Source organism: Cygnus atratus, chromosome 1, assembly GCF_013377495.2.
Source record: "Cygnus atratus isolate AKBS03 ecotype Queensland, Australia chromosome 1, CAtr_DNAZoo_HiC_assembly, whole genome shotgun sequence".
Lineage (NCBI taxonomy): Eukaryota > Metazoa > Chordata > Aves > Anseriformes > Anatidae > Cygnus > Cygnus atratus.
The window spans coordinates 35,970,572-35,992,709 of NC_066362.1; the positions used below are offsets into that span (position 1 = coordinate 35,970,572).

Here is a 22,138-nt window from a genome sequence, read left to right on the forward strand (position 1 = left end):
GTTTCCAAATATCTAATTGCAGTCTACATGCTTTGGATGGTTAGGAAGTTAGAGAGCATTTAGCTGTTACAGACTTAATTTATTCTGTAAAGATTCTTTGTTAATCATTCATAGAAGCAAGTTTAAAACGAGGCTAGAGCGTGTGCAGCTCACAGTCTTTATTATAAGTTCTCATAAATACGATATGTACAGTCAGATCCCTTTGATTTGAATGTTGATGTCTGTGTTAGAGGGAAGATTAGAACATGACTTATTTAGAGGTTAAGGCATTTTTATGAATTTCTGTCTCCGTTGGCATTAGAATTTTATTATTGTTCCTGAAATGAAATGAAGATCAGCTTGGTTGTTTGGTTGCAGCTCTGTGCTAAGCACTGCAGTTTGTTTTGTTCAAGCCTAAATATACTCTGGGGTGCAATAAAGAAAGTAAATGCTCTTGAGACTGCTTCAGATTAAATTCCAAATAAGAATAAAATGCAAATTACAAAATTAATTTTTCACACATATCCCAAATGCATCACTCATCTCCCTCTACTTTGCCCAACCAAAAGTCTGTACAAATCATGAAATGCAATAAAACTCATAGTCTATGACTTCATTCTCTCATTTCTCATCTTCATGTCTTACTGCACCAACTGACATCTCATCTCTCTAGCCCATAGATTGATAGCAGGTCTTACTAGCCATCCAGGCTGTCACCTTAGTGTGCTGATTAGCGAACCTCAAGGATTCATATTTCTTTTGGCTAACAGTGTGGCTGCTCGTTTGAGCTTTACAAGTCTTTTGGGTCTACATTTTTTTTCCTGAAAATCATGTATACGTGCATGCATGTGTAAGTGCATACATATCTACCTTTTTGCAATACCTGAAAAGTTGCCGTGTGGTTGTTTTTTTTTCTTCCAGTGTTGAGGGGGCAGCAGTTTAGTAGCAGTACCTTACATTATTAGTTTTAATAATAAGCAAGTGCACCAAGTGCTGTCTCCATTGTAGGCATCTCTCTAAACCATTACTAGTACTAGCAGATTAAAGCAGTGCTCTACTCTCCGAATAGCTGTGAGTTGGTATTGTGGCAGAGCTGTTTCCAGGTGAAGAATATCTTTGTCTCTCAGTTTTCTGCCAGTCTGGCAGAAGTAAGAGTTGCAATGCCTTATAATTTTTAATTCTGCTTGTAAAAATATAGTATTGCTTATACAAATTCTACTTTTACTTAATTTTTTGAAGTAAAAATCTAAATCCAGGCATTTTAAATTCCACTCATAAGGCATTAGTTCAGGTTCTGGATTTTGCTCCTGTTTGCTCTGCTGGCATTAGCACTGAAAAAAAAAAAAAAAAAAAAGGAAAAAAAAAGCCTTAGTCTGGCAGGATATTCTGCTTCACTGGAGGAATCCTTGTTCATGTCTGGGAAGCAGTATTTGTTACCCTGTACAGCTGTTATCACCTGCAAATAATAACCAAGGCTTTCATTCCTGATCAGATGGTAGTTACTGAGTAGATTAGGGGTTAAACAGTGAAGGTCTTGCATAAAGCTGCAAGGCTGCAGTGTTATATTCCAGCTTGTAAAACAGCTGTATCAAAACCCCCCACATCTATGATAGTAAATCAGTGAGACTTCTATTAATCCTCCAAAATATAGGCTCTAAATCCCTGTAGTTTTATAACACATAGATAGTTGGTCATGCTAAATGTAGCATTGCCCTCCATTTCTTATTTCCTCTCAATTTAGTCTTCCTTGAGGTCTCTCTCAAACTAATGCACATGAAATAAAACAGCTTCCCTGATCCACTTTCTTATCATCACTTTTAGTCTGTCTTTTTCATCAACGATAGTGAATTAAATATGAGATCTGATTTGACGCAGAACAAGAGAAAAACACCATGAGATTTTTCCTTTTAGAAACAATATTTTTGGGACTGGGTATCTTTGAAATATGGATGGGCTTTAATATAAAACTTGAGTGGCTGTTATAGTACATGAAACACACTTCCATTGTATAAATGCAAAAGAAAGAGGTTAAGCTGGATGTGTTTGAATGAACATGACAGCTTTTTTCCTTTTTCTTTAAATAGTTCAAGAGCTAGTTTTTAGGTAGTGGTTTGTTTCTCTTGTACACACAGGTTTAGGTATGGTAAATAGGTTGAAAACTCTCTTTCCTACCCTTGTGCGTGTGTCTGTCTTTCTGTCTCTCTGCCTTTTTCTCTTTTATTCAGTAAGAAAGAGGAAAGGGAAGGAAACATGATTCCTAATGAGTCGTAAGGGTTTGTAATAGCTGTGAGGGAGAGATGCATATAAACATGGTATACAGTCAACTGAATTCAAACTGCTTCTTTACCCAAATGCATCACTTTGCTCTTGAGTCCTGCAGGGAAAGATTTTAAGTTGTGGTTGGGAACCCAGGAGGGATGGAGGTAGGCAGAGGCGGTGTGCTCCCTGACTGCCCTAGACAGGTATTGTCCTCTGCCTGGAACAAATCTCTCCTAAAACTGCAGCAATTTCCTGCAGACACCCTATGAGATGAGAAATTTTGGATATTTTCATCTGCTGCAGACTGTTTGCCAACAGATTTCTGGTCAGTTTGACCCTGGACTGAGTCAAGCCTAAACACACTTTTCAAATAAAGAACATTGCTTTGTACACAGCTGTTAGCAGACTGATGTTCCAGTGTGGGGGTGCCAGAGAGGCTTGCAGTACTCCTGCCATTACCTGGAAACTCACCGAGCACAAGCTAAAGATACTATTACCTTTAATAGTATCTCTACTATTAAGATACTATTAAATGGGGGGAAGAGGGGACTAAGAAAACAATCACTTGATACACTTCTGCTGCAATGTTTTAAAAATATATTCAGCCATGCCGTTAAAATATTAACTGATAATGAATAATGCAAATGTAGGGTGTTTAAAATTCAGGAACAAACACAATTTACATTTTACCAATTAGATTTCAATTATATTCCAGGGTTATTCTCATCCCTAGAAATAAAAGAGATAAATTATGACTCTGCATTTAGTCATGATGTGTATTGCTGGCTCTGTCTGAGCATGGGAAATAAGGTGTTTACAGTAAGTACGCTTGTACTGTTGGGGGAAAGGATGTTAAACTGTTGTCATTGCATCGATGGCAATGATTTCACTGGCGTGCTGTGTTCAGTCCTGGGGCCCTCAGCACCAGAAGGCCATGGAAGTATTAGAACAAGTCCAGAGGAGGGCCACAAAGGTGATGAGAGGGCTGGAGCACCTCTCCTGTGGAGACAGGCTGAGGGAGTTGGGGTTGTTCAGCCTGGAGAAGAGAAGACTCCAGGGAGACCTTACAGCGGCCTCCCAGTGCCTGAAGGGGGCCTGCAGGAAAGCTGGGGAGGGACTCTGTCAGGGAGTGTGTTGACTACAAGGAGTAATGGCTTCAAACTAAAAGAGGATAGATTTAAATTAGATATTTGGAAGAAATTCTTTACTATGAGGATAACGAGGCGCTGGAACAGGTTTCCCAGAGCAGCTGTGGATGCCCCATCCCTGGAGGTGCTCAAGGCCAGGCTGGATGGGGCTTTGGGCAGCCTGGTCTGGTGGGAGGTGTCCCTGCCCATGGCAGGGGGGTGGAGCTGGGTGGGCTTTGAGTCACTAATGTGGGAAGCAGTTGTTGGTTTTTTTTGTTTGTTTGTTTTTGTTTTGTTTTGTTCTTTTTTTTTGTCGTGGCACATACATGGTTAGCAAGAACTGATTCATTTTCAGTTAGGTGCTAGCATTGACTTATATGCTTAGGTATATCAAGATATATTTAAATAGATTATCTGAGGCTTACATATGACAATAATACTATAAAGCCCACTTCTTGCTGGAGTCCCAGAACTTTTCTATGTAAATGCAGTCATTGCATATCTGTATCAGATAAACAAATGCAAACATATTGCTGTATTTGTACACTTGATCTCTTTTCTAAAACTGTCCTTTAGTTTTTGCAATAAAATGAGGCTACTAAATGCTTACTGTTTTGACCCTAATACTGTGTTTTGATGTACAAGATATTTTGTAAAATACTTTGAAGACAGAAAAATTTCTGGACATAAAATTTTAGTGATAATTTATGGTTTTGTGTATTGGAATGGTGTTCTTGCCTTTTAACTGGTTTTCTTCTCTCTTTTTTCTGTTATTAGTGTTGTGATCTTGGATACCACGCAAGTCTGAACAGAGCCCTAAGAACATATCTTTCTGCGGAGTATAACCTTGAAACTTCCAGGCATGAGGGACTAGACATTATTGAAAATGCAGTTGACAGCTTGGAGCCACGAAGTGACAAGCAGAGATTCATGGAAATGTACCCCACTGCTTTTTGTCCGCCAATGAAATTTGAGTTCCAGTCTCATATGGGTGATGAGGTCTGTACAGTGACAAATATCCCCACAGTGGTTATTTCTCTTCCTATATACCAGGATAGAAATTTTATCCCCTTTAACAAAGACGCAGAATGGTAACAGCTGCTATTGCTACCTAAAATCAAGTAGATAAGCAATAACCTTTTGCAAAACTTGCAGTGCTGTTCTGAGCTTCTTCAGAGTTCCCAAATAAAAGGTGTTGTGTGTTATTGTATTCTGTATTACCCATTATGACATATCCAGAAGATTTGCTGGCCAGCCTGTGCTCAGTCCAGCACCAATGTAAGTGGTGACTTTATGTTTTCCTTACCTCTCTCTCCTGTAACAGCACTTGTGATTGTTATTTGAGAGCACCTGCAGATCTCCAAGCTGTGCCCACTGAAATGCAGCCCTTTCCCTTTGTTCTCCATTTTATCATCTGGAGATTTCAAGAGTACAGGGTTCCCCAGCTGTGCCCTGTTCTTGTATTCCAAAGGCCAGTAGCAAAGTAGAACACAGAATCACCTGTGTACATCTTTACAGGAAGGTAACTCCAGGGTTTGCATTTCTGTATGACAGAAAAGCAACACAGAGCAGCCATACAAACAGGGCTGTGCTCTGTAGTCCTAAAATGGGGCGTGTAGTTCCACACCTTGTAGCATGTAAATGCTTTAAATGTAGATGGTTACATTTTACTGTCTGCTTTATTACATTTTAGTGGCATTGGTGGGAATTCACCTCATGTTAAGGAGAGCAACCAAAGACCTGAATTTTTTTCTCCTTTGTATCTCACAGCTCTTTCTGATTCTTTATTAGGTTTGTCAAGTCACTGCCCAGCAACCTGTGCAAGCAGAGCTTATGCTTAGGTATCAGCAGCTACAGTCACGGCTGGCCACTCTCAAAATTGAAAATGAGGAGGTAAGGTCTCTGTATGCATGGGCTATGCATCGGACACCATTTTCAGGAAGATGCAGTGTTTTCTACCTTGTCAGAAGCACGTAAACGACAGTAAAATGGCTTCAATCTATATGAGCTGTCCTAATTTTAAAAACAAATACTGGCAAATATGCTAAGTTAGAACCATGACTGAAAAAGCTTCTTATATACCTTTTTTTTTTTTTTTCTGTTGGAGACATTTCAGGGGATGTAAAAGAATGCAGGATTTGGCTTGTGGTAAGCATGGCTGTTTGCCTGAGCCAAGTATACTAACAAACCAGAACGAAACAGCAACATGTGTTGGCTACGTATGTATTGTTCATTGTCCTTTTCAGGAGAGGTTTGAGGTAATTCTGTTTCAGCTAAAACATATGTATATTCATATGCTTCTATACATCTGTCTCCAAAATTATTTTAGTCTGTTTTCACACTTTTATTTATCAATCATGTGAATAATTATATGAAAATATGAAAATAAATTTACTGTGTAAATAACTTTCAACAGAGAGAAAAACACCTGATCTTTTTTTTTCCTAATGATTGTATTTATTTACCCACATATTTCATCCAATAGTTCTGATTCTTAAAGAATCTCTTGTATTTTAGATGGTGCTTTTTTCTTCTTTTTTTTTCTTTTAACCAAATGTTTGCTTCCAGACACTCAAATGTTAGATGTTAGTGCTCTTTTGAACTATTGAAATCACTCGGTTCTTCTGATAACTGTTCTGTCCAGTTTTAGAGAACCATTGAACCAAAAAGAGTTGAAAGAGTTGAAACAGGCTGATTTTTTTCCCATATTCATATGCCCGTCACCTCACACTACTTCTTGAGACCCATTTACCCTGGCATAGAACTTAATTTTGAAGATCACTGGCAAAGTACTATGTAGAGGCTCCTTTGGTAGCCAACTTTGTGGATGTGATAAACATGGAAAACCACAGAATTTGCACTTAGCCTTTTCTTAGGAGATTAAACATGCATCAGATATAAAACTACCACTTTTCATGCCTGTTACAAAATGGTCAAATGGGTTGAATTTGGAGGCAGTTCCAGAGATGTTAAAAGAAGTACAATTTAGGAATTAACATCAAGTGTCTCAAAGGTCTACATTTCTGGAAGCCTTACTTGTTCAGCTGGTTCAGCTGTTGTATGTTTAACTACCTACAGATACTGATACGTGTATGAATGCTTCACTTGTCCAGCGTATAGCATTTCCTTTGGCTTCTTTTTAGGGCATGTAGATCCTTGCCTGCTTCATAGATGTTTGGAAACTTCATCTTTTACCTGTCCATGTGGTTATAGTACTAAGTTCTATATTTTGCAAGTGCTTCAATGAAAACTTGCAGGGCATATATTTTTTTGGCATGTTATAGCGTATAGTTTTGTGGCAGAAAGCCACTGAGCACACTTACTGTCTTCTGTGACCACCCTCTGTCCAGTCCCCAAATTGCTACTTCTGAAGGTCAAAGGAATTTGGACTGTCTTTTGTGGTAGCTGAGTCAAAATCTGTTATACTTTCAGCTGCAGCTATTTATAAACAGGAGTACTGAATGCCTGGCATGGGAATACCTCACCTAGCAAAATACATTTTTTGTAAACTACAGAAATACAATGCCATTCTCCTTCTTCTGCTCCAGCAGTAGAGAGAGGCCCCACTGTGGGTATAAATTGAACTTTTATCCAATTTAAGGCAGTGTTAAAGGCCCTCAGTTTAAATGGGTATCTGTTCCTAAATTAAAGTACAGGGATGTTTTTGTGTTTGTGTGTGCTTTTTTGATAAGCTTTTGGGATTTGAGTTTTTCTCATTCTATGTCATGTCTTGAATGCCTAGAACAAAATAGTAATGCCTGTTAGATTTGTATGGTAGTCTTTAAAAAAAAAATAAATTTGAATTTAGAAAGCATCTCAAGGTAGCAAAGACAAAAGGAACAAGAAAGATATTTTTCAACAGTAAGTGTAAGGACATAGAGGGAGAAATCATGTTGGCAGGCACAAGAAGGTTATTTTCCTGCACTGGAAGTGTGTGTAGAAGTGTGCGTGATTCAGTTAACTCTACTAAAGAGAGTCTTGAAAAGCAGAACTTGGAGGTAAATTACATCCTTGTCAATCTTGCCAGTTACTTTTATTCCACTGCTAGTGGAAACACTGCATCCTCTGTTCCAAGGCATCCATCCCCAGGTTTCCGTCATGACTGTGCTCCATAAGAAGTGCTGTGAGACTGGTGTAAAATATTCTTTTGCCAGCCCTCTCCTCCAGCTGTGTCCAGACATCATTGTCCTTCATACCACAGCACAGTCCCATGGATTTTTAACATGGAAGAACACATTCTGTTAGCCAGATCCTTTAATATATGTGTTGAAACCAGCAGATTCAGCCATATGCTGAAGAGTTAACCCTTCAGCACAACCTGTCATCTCTATTTCCTGTTGCCCCAAATTAGGGACCATTATAAAATCATATCACATTTCTCTCACATACAGTCAACACAAGAGTACAACAATGTTTATGCATTGTACCATGGTAAAGCAGAGAACTAGATGTGAAGCCTAATGATGTGATTTTTGTGTTACACAGATATCTGGTTTAGTACATTTAATTTTTCATGTTTACACAACACCGTTTGGGCGAGTGTGCCAGAGAATTCGTTTAAGTAATGAGCTTCCATTCTAAGCTGTTCTGGTACGTTTATCTTTCCATTTATTAAGATGTGCTTTTTTAACACCAGGTTAAGAAAACAACAGAGGCTACCTTGCAAACAATACAAGATATGGTCACCATTGAAGACTACGATGTGTCAGAATGTTTCCAGCACAGTCGCTCAACAGAGTCTGTGAAGTCCACAGTCTCTGAGACATATCTGAGTAAGCCTAGCATTGCAAAAAGAAGAGCTAACCAGCAGGAAACCGAGCAATTCTATTTCATGGTATGTTGGTTGCTTCCTCATTCATGTGATAACAGATCAAACACCTGAAGTAAACAGAAATTCCTGGAATTTAAGTCACATACGTAATAATAGATTGATCTTATCTCTACAGAAATTCAGAGAATATTTGGAAGGTAGTAATCTCATCACAAAACTTCAAGCAAAGCATGACTTGCTGCAGAGGACACTTGGAGAAGGTAAATATCGCACAATAAACCTTAAAGTGATTCCAGACTATACAATGAACCACCTGAAATTCAGGATGTATGCTGGAGAAAGTGACAGAGCTTAAAGCTCAATTGTTCACTAAGCATAGACTTGATTTTTAATCAGTCATAGTTTTGATGCAGTGATAAGACTGCACACCCTAAATCAAATGTATTTCTTCGACGGATATTTATTTCCACTGTGCATATGTTTAGACAAGTGGCTATATTTGGAGATGGAACTGTTGAATGAAAAATCTCATGTCTGAAAGGAGAGCTAACACAGTCAATGCAGGGTGATTTGAGAACTGTGATAAATGCACTGTTTCTACTTCCCGATAATTTCTGTTGACTTGGGGTTTATTTAAGAGTTAGACGAAAGTGACATTTTTTAAACATGCAAAATTATCAGGATGCATATCTAACAATAGACACGCTAGTGCAACATTTCTGACACATGGACACGAATGTCCTTCTTGCAGTCTTACAACTCAGTGAAGCTTTTATGAAAGGTAATAGGTTAAATCCTGACCTCACTGTAGTTCCTCACCTACTTCCAGTAGTGAGACTCTTACAGACTTAATTAATGTGGGATTCTACAAAGTATTTTCACATTGTGAATTGGAATGAATGAAAACTTAATGCATAGCTCTATACATGTTGATTATTGTTATTGCATGTACGATTATTTGAATTTTTACAAATTATGATGACAGAGAATTATCCATTGTCCTGAACACACTCCATAATTTTTAAAAAATACATCTTAAAATGCAAACCAAATGAGCAGATTCCCATAATTAAAAGGAAGTAAAACAGAATTGGGACAGTAATGAATCAGGCACTATGCATAGTTCCAGCCCACCTCTTAGCAGCCCTCCCAGCAGGCACTTCCTTATGGACCAAAGGGAAAAGGAGAATCATACCACATGCCACACAGAGTGCTACAGACTCGAGAGGAAGTGTATTACACCACAAAGAATAAAAATCCTCTCCTGAAGGTTAAAGACTGTAATTCAAAGTTCAGACACAAGAAAGGAAACTTTTTCTCTGAAGAGTAACAGGATATGTCAATTTATTTTCTTTTTACCGGCCAAAAAAATGTGTTGTTAATCACACAATCTTCATGCTTTTAATATAAAACACCAGATCCAAAAATCCACTTGTGGAGGTGCCTAAACAGCTATTAACATTTCTGTGGCTATGACCCAAACAAAGCCCTTGTCCAGGGAGTGACTAAGCATGAAATAAGCAGTGTTTTCTTGCAGGACTGGACTGTAGAAGATAGTAACTGTTTTCAGACAGCTAATTATATTATATTCTTTCTCATAGAAGTTTTCATTTAGTAGGATTTGGTTCCAAGTGCTGAGAAGTTTATTCCCGCAAAAAATGTGCAGCTATGTTGGTCAAAAATGAGGAAATTTTTCCTCCAAATGCTCACAAAAATGTATGTGGAAAAATAAAGTAAATATTTTTTATTTGGAAGCCCAGTAAAATACATGATCATTTACTGAAGGGGGAAGAATAAAAGGCAGTAGGATCCTTTGCGTAATGCATGTTGGAAAGAAAGAAGGAAAGAACAGTATCAAAGGAAATCCAAAGAAAAACTGCTCAGCAGGATGTCTTAAGTGATAAATTGCTGTCAGACTCTGGGCCGTTCGGGCATGCTTGGGCCATTCTGTTTGGAGCATTCCGTTTGACCCAGCCAGCCGTAACCCCAAGTCGTTTATTTCTGTTGCCCACAGTGTTTTTGAACATAGTTATTATTCTATCATCACGCCATAGAAATAGTATCCCAAATGTATAAATGCACATTCAAAGCTGATATTTGGAGCAAAAGCCACCATTATTATAGGTAAAAAATTTTGGGTACCCCACTTTATTGAGGTATGTCTTGCATGACAGCACACGTGCCTGGGAAGGAAGACCTGGATTCTGTGCATGCCTTGAATAGGGATAACTGAAAGGGTAGAATCACAGTAAAATTACAAACATTATTACTAGTAGCTAGTGTAGAAAATATTTCTTTTTAGGAAGTGAACTAACTGCTCCCCTGCTCCACTCAGACTGCCTCTTCTGGAACCTTTCATGTCAGCAAGACAGCTGACAAATAACACGGGGTGCCAAATTAAGTAATGCAGGGGGAATGGGGGGAGATGGAGGGGAGAGGAGAAAGAGGAGAGAAGGGTAAAAGAGGAGAGGGAGAGGATGGTCTGAATGGTAATTTTCTTTGGCACCCTCTCTTGCTTTTATTCAAAACCGTGTGGTGTCCGCAGCACTGACAGCATTTGGATTCTGTTCCAGCTGATCATCTAGCTACTCCAGTCCATTGCTGTTCATGGACACTGCAGATGCATTTTTATGATCTGCACAAGGAAGATAGATAAAATGCTCTGTGCTGAGTATGCATGTGCAAATTTGGAACAGTAAATGAGGAATACTCAATCAAAATTGGTACCATACATAGGAAGCACACTTATATCCATGTTAATTCAGACCCAAGGCACATCTATTGAACCAAGCAAAGAGAAATGCAAGAAGAGAATAAGCAGTTGTAAAAGAAATTGACTCTGTGTCCCAGATAGTTTTTACCCTCATTTATTAAATATCAGAGATGTGTTTAAAACCTCCAGACTTGGGATTTGTAACAACTTTTGTTTAACTAGCACTTATTATTGGAATTCTTAGTCTCAGTGAATTTCCCTTGGTTGCATGAGCAGGGAGAAGTTCCTGATTTTCCCTTTCCATGTCATTCATTATTTAACATACTGATCTTTATCCCTCTTTTTTACCTCTGTAAAATAAGTGCCAACAAACTTTGCACATCTTATCAATGCCAGAGATTTTTTTCCAAGAGCTTAATGTATTTTCAGAGGAGGGTATTCAGTACTGTGCAGTATTTCATGTGCACCAGGAGATTGCCAGATAATATTATTTTTGCATATCACTGATTTTTGTTCTTTTTGCAGTATTACAAGTTTTTTTGGTGTCACTTTCAAACTGAACAGGGATCTTAGAGCTAGTCCAAGTGATGCTCAGAGTGATTTTCAGAGTCAGCATAGTTATCTGTAGTTCTACTAGCTGCATAGGTATTTAGTTCTTCCTTCCCTAATATCTGTTATTTGAACCTGTCAATGCTGACTTCAATTTGCCATTGTGTGTCTTCTTCCCTAGCATTGATCAACACTTCTGAAGGGCTTCACAATTTTGTCATGACTCGATAAAAAAGTATTTTAGCTATTTGCACAATTTTCTGCCTCCTTAGCTGCTGTGATATGCCTAAGACTTCAGTAAATGTATTACATAAGTGGTTCTGATGGGAAGGCTTGAGTAAATGACCATTATACTTTTGTCATGATGAAAATAGACCATTTAATTCCATTCAGTTTCCCTTTTCTTCACTAATTTTTGATCAGTGATAATATTTTGCTATTCAATCTATAGCTGTTTAGTTACTTATTAGCCTCTTGTGAAGACATTTATCAGAGGACCTTGAATTTCTGAAGAAGTTAATTCCACTGATTCTCCTTTACCCAGTATTTTACTGACACGTTCAAAGAATTCTAGTAAATTTATAGGGTGCGATCTCCCTTTGGGAAAACAAGACCGGTGGGAACTTACCATACCGTGACCATCCTACTGTTTGATTATTTTGCTTTCCATTATCATGCATTTACATGGGGCACATGCCTGACTTACTGGTCTGTTGTTCTGCAAATGTTATCCATGCACCTTTCTGGAGCACAGTATTTGCTTCTGTACAATTCTGTGCAATTGTCACTCTTCTTATGTCTGTGTTGCATAATTTCCCAGTGATAGCGTTGTATTTTTTTCCTGCAGTTACACCAATGAAAAGGAGTCTTTCAGCAGCAAGCCACTGATGTCCAGAGCTTTGTATTTTCTGCACTGAACAGGTTTAGGCACAGGGCACCAAGGGAAATGTAATCTAATATTGGCGCAGCTCTATCTCTATACTGATTTAGCCAAAGAAAATACATTTGCAAAACCAATAGGCATTGTTTGGAGTTTTGCTTCAAATTATTTACAGTATCAAATGATCCTTTATAGTGCGCAGGGTTCTTAGAAGTTGTTCCATAACATGGATTGTGTTTGGATTTTAAATGCAGCTGTGGAGATGGTAGATAACTGCATTGCCTTATTAGTTGTATAATTGTCTATCTTTCGCTGGTAATGTGAACGTTAGGGTTAAAAGCAATTTACCAAGCGTAATTTAGATACAAACAACTGAAGATCTACCTAAAACATGCACATTTTTGTTTCCTGTTTATTCAACTTTTCTAGGTCACAGGGCTGAATACATGACAACAAGGTAAGACATTTTTATTTAACTTGGTTTAGAGAGCTACAAATGGAAAATAAAACAGAAATCACACACGTAAAAGCAAGTTCCTAATGATGTGTAACATTATTGTTGTTGTTACTTAAATTGTGTACAGGCACTGTGTGTTTTAACATTCAGCATTTTAACATTTCAGCATTCTTGTGAGCTGCTTAGGCCAGTGTCAATGGTGGGAGAAGCAGGGAAATCATTGAAAATATTTGTGAATTTGGACATTGCCGGTGGATTTTTGGTGCTAGGAAAAAAAATATATCTTTTTTGAGCAGAATGCACAGTTCAGAAGAAAATACCTGTTTTCCTCAGTATCCATGTGTTTGATACTTAAATGGGTCTACACCTTCACAGAAGAGAAGGGAGACTGTGTTAGGTCTCCCCGCTTTGTTCAGGACATACATTTTGGTTGTGTAATGCCACACCTGTGAGGCTGCTTCCAGACATAAACACAGACAAGCATGCTGCAACCCCGAGGGTATCAGACTGTGAGTTTGCAGCTGCCGCTTTCCTGTATTGCTGCTTCTGGGCACCACCTTTCCCGTACTGCTGGGAGCAGGAACATCCAGACTAACCTTCCTGGTCTCTCTCTTCCCTGCCCTTTCCAGTCAATACATCCTTGCTCAATGCCTTCTCGTTCTACTTTTTGTTTCCTGGATAGGAATGACTTTGCTGCCACCCCTTATCTTGAATTAAAAACAATGCAAAGCAAAACAAAACAACAACAACCAAAAAAAATGAACAGAAGTTTTGCTCTTCCGGCTAAAAAGTTTGGATCAAGCTCTCGCTCTGCATTTGCTAGACCACTTTGTTTTGTATATTTTCTTCTGTCTGGCCCCCATATTCCTGGGAATATCTCTACAGACTTCAGATCTCCCTTCTTCCTCTTCCCAGTGATTCATGGTCCATTTCAGCTCCATCAGCTGGACTTACCTTCCTTCCCTACATGACCCCAGTTGAAAAGTGGTAACAAATCGGAGCATTCTTCCCAATTGCTGACATTAATTTTGAGACTTAAACTCTGACCCCTGATGCTACCGGCAGTACATGGAAGTCACCAAGCTTATGCCTAATGAGAAAAATGTTATTTCCTGACTCCAAATCAGGTGACTCATCAGGCTCACCTCATCCTAAATTCCTTGTTCTGTAAGCAGAAAGAAAACGATGGATCTAGGCAATGATTTTACCTTAGTAGAGTGGAGGAACAGCTTGAAGCCTTCTTAATTCCTGTCTTCTCACACCTTGTCACTTAGAAAAAGAAGCTCTGAGGGAGAAGGTCCTCCCCATCTGATCCTTGGGACCAGTTTCCCCACTCTGGGTAGGACCTATCTGTTACCCCAGGGTTGGTTAAGTTTCCAGTCTGTAAGACATGCAAATGATAATGTTCTTCAAGACCAAAGTTAAAATGTAGAAGGGAAGAGGGTATTCTTAAAGATGAGTTTAAATTAAATAGCAGGTAGTACAAGAATGGACCAGAGTCCCACCACTTTATGTTTTATGATTTAAAGTAGTGCTCCTTACTGTTTCCCCAAAACCTTGTAATTTTTTACTGATTCCTGAGGAAGCTATAGAAACATTGGCCTGCTGATGCAGGAGAACTAGAGAAGCTGTTGGCATGTGGAGTGCCATGACACTCACAAAAAAAGAAGAATATTTATTTCCTGTAATCTCTTTCAGTCATAGTCATCATGTGCGTAACATGTAACATGCGAGGTGAATGTTTTGCATACCAAAGTTTTGTGTGTTCTTTCTTTTCTTTTTCTGCTATGCTGGTTTTGTTTATTTGTTCTACGTTGATAACATCCTTTTAATTCCTTTAGCTAATTTGCAAAGTGTTTCTTTCCCTGTGTAAAGATGCTGATGGTTGTATGTGGAAGGTTAAAGCTGTGTACTGTTGCTGGCTCAAGTTGAAAATGCAGAGTTTGGTTTTGAAGCATCTTGGGAGTGTGCTGAGCAGTTTCAATTTGAATTTGAAGCTGCTCCAGCAGGTAGCAACTTTTCTGCTTGAGGTGCTTCAAGTGCCCCATGTTCTGCCGCAGCTGACAGCATGTATTCCAGCGCTGGCTGCACGTTTCATGCATGACAGTGACAAGAAATGGCCATTCCACTTGTGCATTGTTTGGAATAAATGTGTATGGTAAAACTGTAAAACGGGTATTCATAAAGAATGTCAGTATTTATCCATAAGTAATGCATTTTTAATGGGGGAGTTCTTCAGTCTTTAATCATTGTGTTACAGTTAAATTTGATGGAAAATCTTTGCTTGATAAGTAATGTGTTTATTTCTCCCTTTACAATGCTCTGTTGTTTTGCCGTGACTTTACAGACATTTCGTTTTATTGTATGACTTAATTCTACTTGCTCAGTAATCATATTCCCTTCCCTTAGGCCTCCAAATCTTCCCCCTAAGCCCCAGAAACACAGGAAGCCCAGACCCCGATCACAGTATAGTGCTAAGTTGTTTAATGGTGATTTGGAGTCATTCATCAAGGTACTGGCACCAGCCACTGGAGTGGCTGATCTCAACACTTCCTACTATAATGGTCACGGCCTCACGTGAGCTGAGGCAGATCATTATGTTTAAGTCTGTCCTGGGGCTCTTTTCTTTCCCAGTTGATCAATATAATACTTCCTGAAGTCAGAGGGAAAGAGGAGGATTCATTTCTCACAATAGTCTTCCTACAGTTCTGTTAATCAAGTAGGGATAGGATTGGCAGCCTGGTTTTACTAGGAAACAGCATCATTTAGAAGATAGGGGAAATAGCGGTGTACCCCACAACTTGGCACAGTTTCTGGCTTGCCATTGCAGTTACATTCAATATTCAAAGTCTGTGAAAAAGCAATATTAGCCTGGGTTTGATATCCAGCTTTTCATTTCCTTTGACTTTAGGAATTTATTATATTGCGTGAAATTGTGATCACCACTATTATGGATCTTATATCTTTGCTGTATTTACTATCTTCTTCTTTCTCATACTTTTATTTCTAATAATGCGTCTAGCCGAGGCCGAAGGAACTCTCACACAAGACATCAGGTATAGTTCTGGTGAAAAGAGAACCATCTCTGCCTCACTCTCGGGTTTCATTCACGCCTGGCTCAAAATTAGTTCTTTCACTAAGCTGAAGGGGGAAGTTTGCATTAAGAAATGATATTACGAGTACAGCAGGCAAAACTGAACTGTGGCATAACTGTGGAGTGATTGTAGTCTTAAATGATGGATATTCTATTCCCTTATTCATTAACAAACACCTCCCCATCGCAGTCAGTTAGTGGTTTTGGACACCGGCTGACAAAGATAAAAGAAAGCAACCCTCAAAAAATATGTAGCAATACATTTATAAGTGCAATGAATGGAATTCCTGACTGCAAGCTCTGTGAACTGAATTTGAATGTTATATGTTTTTTTTTTCTTTCTGTGCAGCATAGTTAGCAGCAAATATTTTGCAGAACAAATTCTGTGCTCAGTGGCACCATAGTAGTTTAGCTGTCTTTGAACTGAGCTTTCAGCCAGCCTCAATACAACTATGTGGAAAAACTGTTATTATTATGCTGGTGGTGATGTGTTGTGCAAAGACTTTCAGGAAATCATCACATGGTGCCAGAGATTAATATCATGAATGGTTTCTTGCTCAAGGGAGAAAGTAAGAAAAAAAAATCCACAGCAAAAAGCCCCTGGATTAGGGAAGAACAGAGGAAATTTGGAGAAATGCTACCTTGTCGTTTTCTCTCACATTGAAGAGGGCTGTACTACATGGCAGTGTGAGTGACAGAGCTTACTTGCAAGCACAGAAAGTTCTACGTAGTCTTTCAAAAGGAAAAAGTAGGTAGCCTTATCACAGATTTGGCAGTGTGGGAGCTAACCTAGGAAGTCATCCCTGCACAAAGAATGGGTCATTCCTCATAGGAATGTGTCATTCTGACGTGCGAGAAGGGGTTACGGCTAGTGAAATACAGTATCACAGCAAATTGCTTTTGGTTCCGTTTTTGCATCATAAGATACAATAATTAGTCCCAAACATGCAGTCACTGACTACACACATCAGATTAAATTCACAGTAGCAGTAGGGTCACTGTTCTTGAATTTCACCAACACAGATTGTTACTTCAAACTTTTTCTTGTCATTAAATCCCAAATCCAAAGTTTTTGGTTTACGTTATTTAAAGGAATCTCTTAACTATGAAGTTGTATGTGGTTCTGAGCAGATTCCCCCAAGAAACAAGTAAGAAAGTAATATAATCATAATTTCTTACTGCAAACACCATCTCTTCAGAGGCTTTACATTTATCGCACGAACCAGTGTACTAACAGGAGATACGGGTGCATGTTGGGCATGTTTCTAATACTCCGCTTTTGTGGAGGGCCAGAGTGCTCATTGGTCTGTGAAGATGACAGTGTGTATTCCTCATTTAGCAACTGACCTGTTCCATGTTTGTTTGTTTTTTTATTCAGCTCTTACTGAATCATGACACTACTCAAACAGAAAGATACTAGTGGTTCTTGGCTAACCAGTGTTTGCTAGGTTTTGATCTAAAAGATAAACAAGCCACAACTTAAATAGCATAATTACCGTTACAGTTTTTTGTAAACCCCAGTAAAACAACATGTAGTACACAGAAAATCAGGAGTTAGGTTGCCTCAGGAATCACATTGTTTCATTGCTTCAGTGTGTGTTATTTTTCAAACGCTTTTTTTTTTTTAGCAGTTGGCTTTTCATCTACTTGGGCTTAATTCATAAACTTCCTGTTAGTGTAATTTAGCATGAAAATTAGAAGGACTAGTAAGAAGAAATGTGTATTCTGAGTTACAGGGTGCCTTTGAATTCATGATTTTATAATACAGACTGGTTTTATATTAAACTTTCAAATGAATTAGTCAATTCTCTGAGCGCTTACATATTTGAAATTCATTTGGAAAGAAAAATTATAGCTTCTAAGATGAGAAGTTTGAAGGTACCTATTATTTATGAAACAGTAATTTTTTTTCCAACACAAGCATAATTTTAATCATGTGATTTGTATCTTTAATAGATATTTGATGACTTGTAGTCATTAATGTGCATAGGGTAAAACAGCCATTTTTTAAAGTGCCGAAACACACAACTGAAGGACCATGATGGTTCTTCTGGAAAATCAGCAGTTTGAAGGAAAAAGACAGTTCACTGAAAATCGGTGTGTAGTCATCCTCTCCCCCTACCACCACTAGTATCACTTACACCTTACACCACTTACACTTACATCACTACATATGTACATCACATGTACATCACTACAAGTGTAAGTATCACTTACACCACTAGTATCTCTTACAGCTAGTAAGTACTCCATGCAATGTCATTGGGTAGCTCATCTCCAAGAACTTTTCTGATAGTCCAGCAGGTCCAGGAAAGGCTTTGTCTTCTGTTTATCGTCAGTAACTTTTAGCTAAAAAAAAAAAAAGAAAAAAAAAAGAAAAAAAATAGAGCACCTCCAGGAATTAGACCCTGTGTAATTAGGCCCATGTAAGATTTTCTCCCCTAGGGAGAAAAAGGGGTAAGTTAAATGAATGCAGAAGGATCGTCTTCATCATGGAGTATTATTGTTAATAATAAACTAAAGGCAAATTCACTGCTTTAACTCATTTTGCTTTAAAAATCTAAATTAAATGCATGAGCTTAGATGTCACATACAGTGTTAGCCGGATACAGTGGCAGAGTTAGAGAATGAAGTTTGTGAATTTCCTGATTCAATGATTTTCATTAAGAACCTTAATCTTTTCTCTTCACCTGTTCCTTTCCCTCCCTCCCTAAATGGGATGAGAATTCTGTTAGAAATTATATATTTTCTTATGTGTTTTTTTGGCAGCACTGTATGTCCATCTGGATTGACCAAGAAAACCCATTTTCACATTCATTCCAGAGTAGGGAGGTTTCCTTTTTCACATCTGCAGTACACTCTTTCTGCTCTTGTTTTTCCAGGATTCAGGACAAGTCATTCCTCTCATTGTGGAAAGCTGTATCAGATTTATCAATTTATATGGTAAGCAATGAAATATGTTATGTCATTTCATTACTGAACTTAGTTGTGTATGTTTTGCATGATGCGTTTACAGCTACAGCTTTGTTTTAAAACTAGAAGTGAAAAGTATTTTTAAAATAGATTAATTTCCCACCATTGTCTCTCATCTTTGCTGCAGGTCTTCAGCATCAGGGAATTTTTAGAGTGTCTGGTTCCCAGGTGGAAGTCAATGATATTAAAAATTCATTTGAGAGAGGTAATTGCATTTTCGCTTATTCAAGCACCTTAATATCTGACACTTAAAATGTTTTAATTTCTAATTACTTTCTTGTCTGTTTAAGAATTTTGTTCACTTTTTGTACTGCACCTTAAACTTTGCACTGTCTTATGCTTAAAGATGAAGTATAATGATGACACGTACATGTTTTTCCCACACTGTGTCCCAGGAGCTTGGGGTTGTTTTTGTGTAGATGTTCATGTGTCTCTTGGATTAGTCTTTTGTTAGGTAAACTGCAAGGAATAGTTAGTCTTTATTTTATTTTAAAGATCCTCAAAAAGGAAAGATTATGTTTTTAATTACATTCAAGAGACTACTTAATGCAATTTGAGAATGCTGTTACTTGATCTTCTGGAATATGAGTGCTCGAGTTCCTAGTCCCTCTGCCAAAGTGACATCATGATCAGTGCAAATACAGGATCAATGCAAATACAGGCTGTGAAAGAGCTGTTCCATTTTTAACTACGGTTTTCATTCCTCAAGGAAACTTCAGCCCCAGAGGAGGAATTATGGGAAAGATACCAGGAATTGAAAATAATTTTTTACACATGAATATAAAATGCAACAGCAAATCTAAGATTCCTCTGCTAGGGCAGACAAGGTCCAGGGCATTGCCAATCCAATCCCCTAATTACATTAAAGCAACACTAGTTACTTAGGTTTTTTGTTTGTTTGTTTGTTTGTTTGTTTGTCTAATCTTACATTCTCTTTTCTTGGGTTTTGGAACCTTTTTTTTTTTTTTCTTATTAGTTTCCAGAAGAAACTTTAGTCCTTCAAGGACTAAATCTTATGACTAAAAGCATGAAAAAAGATGCCCAGTATTTTTCTCCCAAATATTAATTGCATATCTTGTTAAACTTGATCTTGACAAGATAGGTGAAGTAGCTGTTTTTACATGCTAAGTGAAGGCGTGTCCTCCTGCTCTACAACTTCTGCATCTGCCTTGTTGTTCAGTGCTTCTCCTAGGTAGTGTTAGTCTGGAAAGTGCATACATTTTAAAGTGTTTCAAAATAAAGATTAAGTCTTTAAAATTACACACAGTTCAGTCTTGGGCCTTAGGTTTTCAGTTTCCATAAAGTGTTTTCACTAAATGGTTGTAAATATTCATGAATGCTTTAGTTTTAAATAATGAAGACAAATTTGCAATTCGAAGAGTTAGATAATCTGTTTGTTTTATGTAAGCTCCCAAAGAATAGTCTGAGAAACTCTATTCAGTTAAGAACATACAGCTTTTTTATTTTACTACTGGTAAATCATAACATGTTCATAAATACCTGATTGGAAGTTCAGGACTTAAGAGATCACTACATTATGTCATGTAAAGGAAGCTTTATTTAGGCTACTGTTTTCAGTGTAATTTCTACAGTGAAAAGCCTGGGATTTCTAAAGCAATGTTTATAATCTTACATGAATGCTTGCCTTGTCACCTCCCACATAGTAAAAACCAAAACAATCAAAAAAAAAGTCATTCATTTATTAAAATGTTGCATGCAAGAATGCTCCTGCATGTGTTTCATTCACTTTATTTACTTTTAAGGTGAAAATCCTTTGGCAGATGACCAAAGTAACCACGACATTAACTCAGTTGCTGGAGTACTGAAGCTCTATTTCCGAGGGCTGGAAAATCCTGTCTTTCCTAAGGAAAGATTTAATGATCTTATTTCTTGTATCAGTAAGTAGAAATCTCTATTTCTTCTGAATAGAATTTTACTTTCATATATACAATAGCAGCCTGAAAAAAGAACTGTCTTCACAGATTTTTCTGAGACAATTTGTTTGCCATCTGTAACAGTCTGGGTCAGTTATTAGTCATACTTGCAGCTGTGGTTGTTCCCTTTTTCCAGTGGGATTAATGTACAGTGCAACTCTTTGTTTAATAGAGCAGGAAGAAAACCTTTTGGTATACAGGAGATAGTTAAATTTATACGCATTATTATTTTCCTCTGTGCACTGAGGCAGACGGAAGGGGATGAAGTCATGACCATGCAAACAGTGTATGTTACATTTCACAAAGGTTTTCATGCCCTACAGCTTGGAGTCAGTGCTAGTGAATAAGTAACTAGTCGCTCGGCATTGTGTGGTTCCTTTGTTGTGCTTAGCTTAAAAACCCAGGTCCAACCAGCAGGAAAACTATTCAGTGCAAGAACAGAAGGAAGCAGCTGAATGTTGTCTGCAGAAGAGCCCAGTCTGCCTTCCAATACACAAGAATTGCCAAGTTGTAATGGGATGCCCAAGAGGAGCAGCATATGGGTCTGTGTGCTGCTGGTGTTCATAGCTGGACGCTGAAAGGTTGTAGTAATTTAGGAAGTTCTCAGTGGATGGCTGAATTGCTCTGGCATGCACAAAACCTTTTCCAGTTCACAGATCCCTGCAGATGTTCAGGAGGTGTGAGGCCAAACCAACCATCAGTAGGCTTACTGTTCCCTGCGGGTCCATCAGAAGTAGTCAGAGGTCCTAGCTTTGTGGAAGAATTTCCTCCTCTGAACCCTTCCTTTGTAAATAGCTTATTTCAGCCAAATGGAGCCAATGGACAGTTTCACAGGTAACAAGGGCCAGTCCTTTTGGAACACTAATCAGGGCAGGCTCTCTGAACTGTGCTATTTTGGCAAAGGAGACAGCCCAGCAGTCAGGACAGCAGACTTACGTGTTCCCAGTGTCCTGGGCTCGTGAGTAGATGGGCTTTTCTGCTCCATGCCACGGGGAACCCCGCATGTGCGGTTTCCTTCCCAGATAGGGAGGATTGCAGTAATTCAGCCTGGAGGTTACAAGTGTGTGGATTGCTGGGATCAGTTCTGTGTGCAATGTTATGGTTTTTGTCCAACAGACCAGCGTGATTTTCTGCAGCTGTTACTATTCACAGTCTCAGTGGTTCTGAAGAGTCCTGAAGGACCTTAACACTACAGTTTAACAGTCTGATACCACACTAAGGAGGATGCTGAGACAGGCACCCTCTTTTTAGAAAGCATAATCTTGGTACTGCCTGAGCTCAGCTTTAGCTAACCGTAATGTCACAGCCCAGAAAATGTCTGTGAGTCATAGAAATTGAAATCTAAAGTGGGATCGTTTTGACTTAGTGATTTTCTGCACGACAGGGGTGATGGAACTTTACC

General features: G+C 38.4%; 1 protein-coding gene across 2 annotated transcripts in view; it reads left to right on the forward strand.

Annotated features, from left to right (window-relative positions):
* Positions 1-22,138, forward strand: part of SRGAP1 (SLIT-ROBO Rho GTPase activating protein 1) — a 151,467-nt gene that overhangs the window by 102,567 nt on the left and 26,762 nt on the right. The window contains exons 7-15 of one of the 2 annotated variants that reach the window (XM_035543927.2): positions 4,143-4,364; positions 5,157-5,258; positions 8,002-8,199; positions 8,312-8,396; positions 12,708-12,735; positions 15,145-15,247; positions 18,712-18,772; positions 18,930-19,007; positions 20,566-20,700. In XM_035543927.2, the coding sequence (XP_035399820.1) occupies positions 4,143-4,364; positions 5,157-5,258; positions 8,002-8,199; positions 8,312-8,396; positions 12,708-12,735; positions 15,145-15,247; positions 18,712-18,772; positions 18,930-19,007; positions 20,566-20,700 (1,012 nt within the window). Of the gene's footprint in view, positions 1-4,142; positions 4,365-5,156; positions 5,259-8,001; positions 8,200-8,311; positions 8,397-12,707; positions 12,736-15,144; positions 15,248-15,757; positions 15,792-18,711; positions 18,773-18,929; positions 19,008-20,565; positions 20,701-22,138 lie in introns of both variants that reach the window. The other variant, XM_035543928.2, reaches the window with a different exon arrangement.